We start from the raw sequence: 10,995 nt of genomic DNA on the forward strand, positions 1-10,995 counted from the left end.
ACGTGGTAGAAATTTTCAAGTTATTGGGTGTGAGTACCAGAGAAAACTTAAACTGGGAAGACTGTATATAACAGCCCTGCTAGGGCATTTAGGTCCAACTGCTTTTTCCATCAGAGTACTGCCAACTATGGGGCAGAAAAATCTATAACTTAACACACTTGTGGATTACTTGTCACTTAGGTGAAAAGTACTTATTTTACAAGACAAAGTAATAGAATTAGTTGCTAGATTCATACATTTACATCTTATAAATGTCAATTTGAGTGGGAATATTAACCACAGCTTTTCACTCCAACAAACTATTTGGGTCTGAAAACAACAAATACAGTATATTCACAGATACAAAAAATTATAGTAATAGAAGAATTGATTATCTAAATTTTCCTGTTGTTAATCTAAATTTGGCACAGGACTGAATGAAATACCCAGCTATAGAACTGTCAGTGGACCCTCAGAAATAAAATTTATATCAGACAGCAGAAACATTGTCAAATGTAGATTAAAGTTTTTCTCATTAGCAGCTCTTTTTATACCTTAAAAGAATATTTCAGCATTGCTAAGTAGTCAGTAAAAATATGGAAACCATCACCGTGTAGTGATGTGAATGTGTGTTTTGGCAAGTGTGTATAAATTTTGCTCAGTGAACAAATTCCACATCATACTATGGTTATGATGTAGTGAACGTGTGATTGACTAAACTGATTTAAATTTCAGAATTTAGGTTGTGCCATGACTTACGAGGACTGTTCGGAAAGTAAGGTCCGATCAGCCACAAAATGGAAACCACAGTGAAAATCAAATATTTTTTATTCACGACAGTTAGCCCCCACCTTCCAACTACCTCTCTAAATAGTCACTTCTCTGACTTAGACATTTGTTGTAGCGTTGTACAAACTTTCCAGTATCCTCATCACAGAAAGCAGCGGCCTGTGCTTTCCATCAATTCTCTATGTTGTTTGCAAAGTTCCATCGGATTTTCACATTGGTTTCCATTTCACTCCAAATCAGACCTTACTTTCCAAATATACCTCGTACATTTCATTTAAACTGTCTCGTGTTAACTAGATGTGGAACCAGTTTTAGGTCTGAAGAATGTGATAGCTTGTCAACTTCTGTAGGACCATGTCTGTAAAAGCATTATGTTTATCAAGCCTTCAAAAATGTTGTATGTTTTGCAACTGATTAATAGTGCATAAGTTACCTTACAATTATTTCAAGAAAAATGCATCTCTCAGTTAAAAAATGGTGGTAGTCCTGTGAATCTCCCTCAATAGAGCAACTTTCAAACCTACTGGTACAAGATATTATGTGATATCTGTACAGAGTATTAAAAGGTTAATTCTGTGTTTGATCATGACTTTCACACAATCATATCAGTCATGTATGTTACTACAGTTCACATTTAATATTGACTTTAAAATATACAGGAGATCATGTGCAAATGTATGTAAGTCGACTGCAGTGCACTTATAATTTTTAGGAAACCTGGCAAGCACTGGCACGTGACTTATTTGGTAGAATTGTGGTCCTGGAACAGAAGTACAATGAACATGAAATACAGCTGTCTAACATCAAGCAGCAGCTGCAGCAACATGTCAGCAATTCAAGTGCTGTCCTCGAAGAAATCTGTCGTAAACACTGTGGTGGTGTGATGTTGTGGGCTATCCCTGAGTTTCGTAAAGAGCTGAACACAATGGAAAGAGAACCTGCACATTATTTCCTTTACAGCCCCAGCTTTTACACTTCACCCAATGGATACAGGTAACAAATTACTATGTTCACCCACTGCATTTTTTTCCTTTTGAAATTCCTTTGTATTGTTTTGCACTTTAAGCCTTATTTAAGACATAGTAAATTTTTGTCTCCTTAATCCTCACAACAGGTTGGCCCCCTGTCATCCTGATGTCCAAGTGCCATCCATGCTTTTCCTTTTTATCCCTTAAACCTATCCCTCTCTTCTCAAAGATGAAGGAACCGATAGTCCCGAAAGGTAGAATAGTACATGAACTTTCATATATGAGGTGTGTGAGAAAAGTAGAGAAACTGATTTTGTATTTACCAAAGTTTTTATTTTATTTTTCAAGTAACATTGTGGTCCCCATTTAAAGTAGTTTCCTTTAGCAGTTATACACCGCAAGAGTTGTTGTTTCCTGTCTAGCAGTGCCAGAAAGCTTCACCTGATAAGACCTTTAATTCGTCGGTCTCATTCTTTTGAAGTTCTCTTTGAATGACATCCTTTTAATACACTTTTCAATTTTGGTAAAAGAAGGTCACAAAGACTCAGATCAAGTGAATGGGGGGCTATGGAACAACAGGAATGCAATTTTAGGTAAATAATTCTGAGATGGAAGTGTCCATGTGACATGAAGTTTGTCATGATACAGCATCCACTTGTCTGCAATGTCCAATCTCTCTCGATTCACTCTTTTCATGAGCCTTTAGAGGACAGCTTTATAAGTCACTTTGTTGACAGTTTGTCCTGGAGGAACAAATTTTTTATGCACTATACATCTACTGTAAACATGCAAATTAGCATTCTTTTAATCTTAGATTTGCTCATATGAGCTTTTTTTGCCTGAGGAGACGTCTCAGTGTGCCACCCCTCATTATGCTGCTTTGTCTCAGGATCATACTCAAAAATCCAGGCTTCATTGCCTGTGATCACATGACTGAATCATTCGTGGTCATTTGCAGTACTTTCAAGAAGATCAAAACATACATTTCTTCAGTTGTCCTTTGCTCAGCTGAGAGATTTTTCAGCACCAGTTTATCGCAAACATTTTGCATGTGCAAATCTTTGGTCAGAATTTGATGTACTTTGAAAGTATTTAAGTTTAACAGATCACTCATCATACTTATTGTTAAACATCAGTCTGATCTCATAAGAGCAGACACACGTTCAACGTTTTAATCGGTTTTTGATGTTGAAGGTCTCCCTGAGCAAGCTTCATCTTCAATTTGTTCTTGGCCTTTCAGAAATGATTTGTGCCAGCAAAAAACGTGCTGTTGATAAGGAATATTCCCTATAAGCCTGTTTCAACATTTCAAAGGTCGCACCCACAGTTTCCCCGGATTTAACACAAAACTTGATTGCTTAAGGTTGCTCTAAATTCCACGGTTCCATTTTCATAGCACACAACAAAACACAACTTCACTAATGGCACTCTCAAGAATCATATGTTAGCTGTATGGAGCTGAAACTCAGACTGAGCTTCTGGAAGGGATAAACACACCAGTCTACACAAGTAGAACAACACAGCATTGCCAGATTGCTCACAGTGTTGTCAGTCTCATTTTTCTCACACACCTTGTGTGTCTATTGGCAGTAATAAATTTTTCATCTTCTGAAGGCATGTGGTGACCAGCAATTCTGTCTCGTACATTATTTACATTATTTAATTTTCTCATGTGAATTTTCCATTTGATATGGATAATTATCAGAACCAAATAATGATTGTCATCTCATTTTTAGCTTATAATTCAGAATTATTTGTTTCAGGTTTTGTGCTCGGCTCAATATATCACCAAAAGATCACAATTACTTATCATTGTTGATTCATCTTATGAAGACTGATCATGATGTTTGCTTAGATTGGCCGTTCACTGGAAGAATCAGTTTTCGCTTGGTCAATATGAAAGATTCACAGTTACACATTCAAGAAACCATGATGTCTAGGCCTGAAATTGATGCATTTCAACAGCCAACAAAAAACATTAACCCTAGAGGGTTTGGATACACAGAATTTATTTCAATACCAGAGCTTATGTCTGCTGGATTCATACATAATGATACACTTACCATCAAAATAAAAGTGCAAAGTGTGTAATTAATGTGATTCTTCAGGTTTCCTCAATGTAGTAGATCATTAAGGAGACCTTGGACAAGAATCCGGATAGGCATGTGCAATATTTCATCAGTTTACTGACTGACTGTCATCAGGTGCATTCATGGAACACAATAATATGGCCATTCACCTAGTACTTGTCTGGTGCATCTATATACTTCATGCATAAATGAGACCATTCACAAAGTAATAGAAACATTGAGTTGTTGGCAGGCACACAAGAAGAATGAAAAGAAAACTTGCTGGAATTCAGACGAATACTTTTATGAACTGGAGTACACACACACACACACACACACACACACACACACACACACAGAGAGAGAGAGAGAGAGAGAGAGAGAGAGAGAGAGAGAGAGAGAGAGCTACATTGTGCTGGCTGAACACACAATACCAGGATTGCAGTTCGGCTGATGGACCGGAGTAGGCGGTTGTGTCAGGTGCACTGGGTAGAGTGAGAAAGAGGTGGGAGTGGGATGAGGGGTTGTGGAGAGGTAGCTGGTGCCTCAGATGGTAGCAGCAGGTGTGCAGGATAGAAATTCAGGAGGGGGAGACAGCAGGTGCACTGGCTAGGAATGCGACACATAGGCATTGGAGTCAGTGAGTTAGTGCGATGCACAGTGAAAATGATATGGAGGCATGGACTGATAGTTTTAACGGGATAGAGGAAAGGGGAAGCCATTGAGTAGAGGGTGTGCATGCACTGAATTAATAGAGATTGAGGCCAAGACAGTTATGGGAGTGCAAGGACAACTCCCATCTGCCTAGTTCAGGGAAGCTGGAGCTGGAGGGAAGGCAGGGGTTGTGGAACAGCATGCTGTGCTCAGTAGCATGTTCCACCACTGGATGGTCAGCTCTGTTTTTGGCCACAGTTTGGCAGTGGCAATGCTCTGCAGAAATTAGAGCACAACCTATATATGACATGACTACTTTCACAGGTGTCCCTGTCTCTGATGAGCTAGGAGAAGCCTGTGACAAGATTAGAGTTGAAATCGATAAGTAGTTGAATCAGGCAGTTCTTGCTCTCAGGGTCTTCCACAGGGATATGACCTCTGTGTCAAGAAACTGGAAGTTGGAGTATCATGTGGATGGGCAGGGATGTAGTGTAGGTTGGTTGGACGAAGGAATACCACTTCAGGATGGATGGGAAAGATCATGTGTAGGATGTACCACCTAGCACATCCTACTCTACTTCTGTCACAAGCTTCTCCTGTCTCATCTGAGGCAAGGGCGCCTACGAAATCAGCCATCAGCTCTACTGGAATTTCTACAGAGCATTTTATGTGGATATGACCAGCAACCAGCTGTTCGCCAGAATGAATGGCCACCGACAAACTGTGGACAAGAACAAAGTTGACCACCCAGAGGCAGAACATGCTGATTAGCGCAACATGCTGGAGCTCAGGAGTTATTTTACAAACCATGCCATCTGGATATTTTCCTTCAGCACCTCTTTTTTTTACAATGTAAGTGGGAGTTATCCTTTCAACACTTCCTTCACTCCCATAATCCTTCTACCCTCAGATCCTCAAATACTAGACTCACATTTGGGAGGGCAATGATTCAAATCTACAAAGGGCCATCCAGATTTAATTTTTTTCATTATTTCTGTAAGATAACTGTAGACAAATGGCAGGATTATTCCTCCAAAAGGGCATGGTTAAACTCCTTCCCCATACTGGAATCAGTCTGGGCTTGTGCTCCATCTCTAATGATCTTGATGTTGATGGGATGTTAAACTAAATCTGTCTATCTTCCTTCCTTCCTGGCCTCAATCACCACTAAACCACTTCATGCGCACCCTCTACCCAGAACTTTCCTCTTCCTCAGTCCTGTTACCCCCTCCCATTCTATGCCTCCACTTTGACATTGTCATGCACCATACAAACTCACCAGCTTCGGCTTCCGTTGTCGCATTCCGAGCCCATGGACATGCCACCTCCCCACCCCACATTTCTATCCCGCACATCTGCAGCCACCCTCCAAGTCACAAGTTACATCTCCACAACCCCTCATTCCAATTCTCGCCTCTTTGTCCCTCTACCCAACCCAACCCCACCCCACCTGATATAACCGCTCACTCCTGCCAAGCTGCAGTTGTGGCATAGGTATTCATTTGGCACAATGTAGCTGCACAGGTGTGCACTTGTGTGTGTACTTGAACTTGTTAAAAAGGGTTCATCTGAAAGCTAACAAGTTTTTATTCTATTTTGCGTGCCTGTTAGCAGCTCAACGCAAACTATTCGACGAATTCCTTCCTTTACTCCTAAAGTATTTACATACCACATTTGATTTATTTTTGACATACTTTATGTATAAATATACCACTGTACATAATATTATTTCTTTGACTTAGTGCAGAAACATAACTTATATTTTGTCATTTTTAATATACCACAGTTGACTCAATTCAAAACAACCGCAAGAAATATTGTCATTTGCTGTTTTTCATGGCATATTAGTGTACAATTGTTTTTGACGTTGAAATGTGTTTATACACTGTGATAAATTTCATCAAAATCAATTGGCTCTGTGGCATTGGACTAGCAGTTTACTACAGACTTGTTCATGGTCTCCACCGGAAGAGATCATACGCAAAGTGTCACACCAAAAAAGATGAGACTTATGTTGTAAATTTGTATTCTTACTAGGTATGTTCAATTAGTTATACTTGCTTTAAAATGGATCCCCTAGTAATCTGTATATAGCTGCAGTCATTCTGACTTTGCTCAAAACATTCTTGGGAGCAGCACAAGATTTCAACCATTTTTGCCTTCCACAAAGCATACAAAACTCATAAGTTCTAATCCGCTGCCACTTGAGCTGAGCGATTGTGTTAAAACTTGTCAAAACCTGTATATTGTTGTTCTGTGGTGTATTGCCATATTTTGACAGAATGAAAACCCGTACTTATGACTAGTTTGAATATTTTGTCTGTTAATGTTTTATGTACAACATTTTTGTACTTGTTATTATCTAAATACAATAGTAGTATATTTGTCTGTTGCATGAACATTACCATGGAATGTAGTGCATGTGTTTCCATTTTGTGATATCATTTCCATTGATTTCTGTAACATGGTCTGTTGTATAATTACTAGGGTGAAAAGTTTTGCACTTAGTTAATAATATGATTATCATGTCACTGAGGAACCTATAATGGTGTGCTGGGATGTTTTTCTTTGACTGTATTTTAGATTTGGATAATGTCACCACCCATAGTGAATATGGGAATAATTCAAATCAAAAGCAATGGTGGTTTACATATGGTGTCATACATGCCCAATACAGTGTTACAGCAGCATATACTTTTATGTTTCTAAGTGCAGGACCTAACAATTTTGACTGATGCCTCAGATCTCTCCTGTTCCATCTCCATGACATCCCCCCTTTCAGGGTATTAGTTCCCACATGCTGCTGAAACTCGACAGGCACTGTGAAGATTCAGTCTGTGTCCTTAAGAACAGCAAGCATTGTTGTTGATATCATTTATCTTTTTAATTACATAAGTTTCTTAAAGTATTACTCAAAAGTGCAAATAACTACCATACTGTGGAAAACCATTAACTAAATTCTTGAAGCAATGAGAGACTATTTTATCAGTAGGAAAACATTGTTAGATTCTATATTTTTGCATTATGAGGTATGTTATATACACTTTAAAATGTCAGTATTATATTTTGTGGGGTGGGATCTTTTCCAGAGTGCAATAACAACATCCTTTTGTAATGTACATTTTACTGCATTGTTTTTAGAATATATGTATTACTGGGGTCATCATTTTAACCAGTATTAATCACTATTATGCCGTCCAGTTTATTACGAAAGTGGTTGGGTTATAGCAGATATTGAATGTATATTGTTTATCCAATTAAAGCACTTTCAAATCCTTAAGTTTTTGTGGTTATTCTATTAATATATAAGTCTGTCACATTTACCTCATTCCTGCATGTTTTGCTTACATGTATGTTGATTTCTTGGGAAAAGAAATAGTTACAAACTCTGAGCAAGATACTTACAGTTTTAACAAAGAGCAATTATCACACAAACTGAACTTGCAAACATGTTTAGAATGCAGTGAATAGATATCACAGTTGTTTCATGCATGTGCTTCACCACCATTCCTTTTTTTTATACACCTATATTTGTATTCATTTATTGAATTACACATCTGTGGCAGTGACTTAGTGCCAGTAGAATACATCATAACACCCACAACATTTATTGAAAGAAATTTTAAGAATACTAGAAACAGTGAAATTTAAGCATAAATCTGAAAACAACAATAGCAATAACTATGCATACACAAGATGATTGAGGGCAGAAGACCAAGGGAAAAGCCAAGTGACAAGTGGCTAAAAAGTCCACAAAAGGTGAGAAGAGCGAACCAGAGTAGCGACAGTTGGGTGGACCAGAGAAGATGGAGAGGCATGTGTTCCAAGCAAACCTTGCTAGTTGTGGGAAGCTACAAGATGATGATAATGAATAATAGCCCTGTTAGGAACCTTTCTGAATTTTCCTGGAATGACTGGGGGGGAAAAGGAGATCAAGTGCTCTAATGTTTATCCATTTCATGTACTTTTTTGGGGTGGATACAATACGCCACAATTATTAATAATAATTATTAACTCACACACCCATGACTATAGTCTCTGGCAGCAAGCCAGACTGCAAGCAGCACAGCTTGATGGGTGAGGCAGTCAAGTGATTGGAGTAAGGAGGAGGCTGTGGGCAGGGAGTGGGAGGGATATCGGGGTAGGGACTGGGCACAGCAAAGTGCTGCTTGTGGTGGCGTACAGGGACGAGGTGGAGAGAGGGTGGAACATCAAGATGGAGGCCGAGATAGCGGAAAAGGAGAGAAGTAAAAAGACTTACAGTGTGTTCGTGAAATAGAGGGCTGTGTAGTGCTGAAATGGGAAAGGGGAAAGGGCTAGATGGGTAAGGACAATGACTAACGAAGGTTGAGGCCAGGTGTGTTACAGAATGTAGGATATATTGCAGGGAGTTTTCCCACATGCGCAATTCCAAAAAGCTGATAGGAAGGATCCAGATGGCACAGACTGATGCATTCATTGAAATGAAGAACGTCATGTTGGGTTGTGTGATAACACCCGAACCTCGAGATGTTTGACACTCAGATAGGTACCAAATGTTGTGTGTCGATAGAGTATCAACCAAAACATTAATTTAGTTTGTGCTGTATGCTGTCGTCCAGTAGAACATGTGTAAATGGTAATTAAAAGTAACACCAGAATTATGAATATAGGAAAAGTGCATCTGTGAGGTGCAAACATCAATGTCTCTGGTAGGTGAGTTAGTAGAGCATCAGATCGTCATATTAAGGGTCCAGAGTTCAAAACCTAATGCTGATTTTTTTTTCTTTTTTTTAACAGCTTATGCTTGAAATTGTTATATGAGAGAACATTTTTGTGACTTGTAAAAAGGACTTTTTGGAGTTTGTAGCAATGTCCTTTTGGCAGTCTGTTTTCACTTCATTAGCTGAAAGTAGCACCCCTATAGAGTACATTTGTATTGGCAACATCACACCTATCTATACAAATGTACTTTATAGGTTAGCTACTTTCAACTAACGAAACAAAAACAGACTGCCAAAACAACATTGCTACAAACTCCAAAAAGTCCTTTTTACAAGTCACAAAAATGTTCTCTCATATAACAGTTTCAAGCATAAGCTAAAAAAAAAGGCATCAGTAGGTTTCAAACCTTAATATGACGATCTGATGCTTTACCAGCCAACCTACCAGAGACACTGACATTTGCACTTTTCACAGATGCACTTTTCCTGTACTCCATAGTTCTGGTGTTACTTTTAATTACCATTTACACATGTTCTACTGGGTGACAGCACACAGCATGAATTGAATCAGTGTTTTCATTGATACTCTATCGACACACAGCATTAGATACCGATCTGAGTGTCAGACATATGGAGGTTTGGGTGACAGCAACAGGATGGCCCAGTTGTTTCTTGGCCACAGTTTGATGCTGGCCATTCATGCAGACAGACAACTTGTTTCTTGTCATGCTTACATAGAATGCAGCACAGTGGTTGCAGAATAGCTTGTAGATCACACAAATGGTTTCACAGGTAGCTTTTCCTTTGATGGGATAGATGATGTTTGTGACCAGACTAAAGTAGCTGGTATTGGGAGGATGTATGGGACAGGTCTTGCAGCTAGGTGTATTACAGGGATGTGAGCCATGGAGCAAGGTGTTGGGAGCAGGGGTTCTGTAGGGATGGATGAGGATATTGTGTAGGTTCAGTGGATGGTGGAATACCATTTTGGGAGGGGTGGGAAGGGTACTGGGCTAGACATTTCTCATTTCAGGTGCATGACGAGAGATAGTCGAAAACCTGGCAGAGAATGTAATTCAGTTGCCCCAGTCCTGGGTGGTACTGAGCCATGAGGGGAATGCTCCTTTGTGGCTAGATGGTAGGACTTTGGGAGGTGGTGGGTGACCCCCACCTCTTCAGATTCCACCAATCTTTAACCCTCACCAACGTAATCCTGCAAAACCACACCAATCTGGCCCAAACCTCCTTGCAATGCCTCCTCTCCATCCGCAAAATTCTTCTGCTATGTAATCCGAAATTCCTGGATCCCTTAACACACATTGAAACTCTTGTCCTCCAGGAACTAGAGCAACATGCACAATGCCAGTTCAAAAAACTCTCCACCCTGTTCACGTCCTACTCCTGTCTTTGGACTACCATAATCCAACAACCTCCAAACCTCCTCTGTATCCCCTCATAGCTGACAAACCCTGTCTCCCAGACACAGGGAAACTAATACGGCGGACCAATTCCTATGGAATTAGGTCCGAAAGAACTAACAAAGCAAGGGACCTTAAATTTGCAGTAAAAACTCACATCGGTGTAAACTTTGCCGACAGTTTAATAGATACTGTAAATTCTTTAGTCAGAAAAAATGGCTCCATAATGAACTTAAACATAGGTGGTGTGTCAGGAGAAATGATGAACAAACTATATGACTTAGAAATACTCTTAGGGCAAATTAACTCTGTAAAAGTCATATGTTTGAATGAACTTTGGCTTAAATGGGACAATGTCAAGCTACTAAATTCACTCTCGGGATACAAGTTAGCATCGAGTTTTTGCAGAAAAATG

At 39.4% G+C, this 10,995-nt stretch overlaps 1 protein-coding gene across 1 annotated transcript in view; it reads left to right on the plus strand.

Annotated features, from left to right (window-relative positions):
- LOC126174968 (TNF receptor-associated factor 6-B-like) overlaps positions 1-7,739 on the plus strand; it is an 82,435-nt gene extending 74,696 nt beyond the window's left edge. Inside the window, exons 7-8 of the mRNA XM_049921438.1 lie at positions 1,481-1,761; positions 3,500-7,739. Of these exons, the coding sequence (XP_049777395.1) occupies positions 1,481-1,761; positions 3,500-3,827 (609 nt within the window). The 3' untranslated portion in view covers positions 3,828-7,739. The remainder of the gene's footprint in view (positions 1-1,480; positions 1,762-3,499) is intronic.
- The last annotated feature ends 3,256 nt before the right edge of the window (positions 7,740-10,995 follow it).

This window comes from Schistocerca cancellata, chromosome 3 (assembly GCF_023864275.1).
Source record: "Schistocerca cancellata isolate TAMUIC-IGC-003103 chromosome 3, iqSchCanc2.1, whole genome shotgun sequence".
Lineage (NCBI taxonomy): Eukaryota > Metazoa > Arthropoda > Insecta > Orthoptera > Acrididae > Schistocerca > Schistocerca cancellata.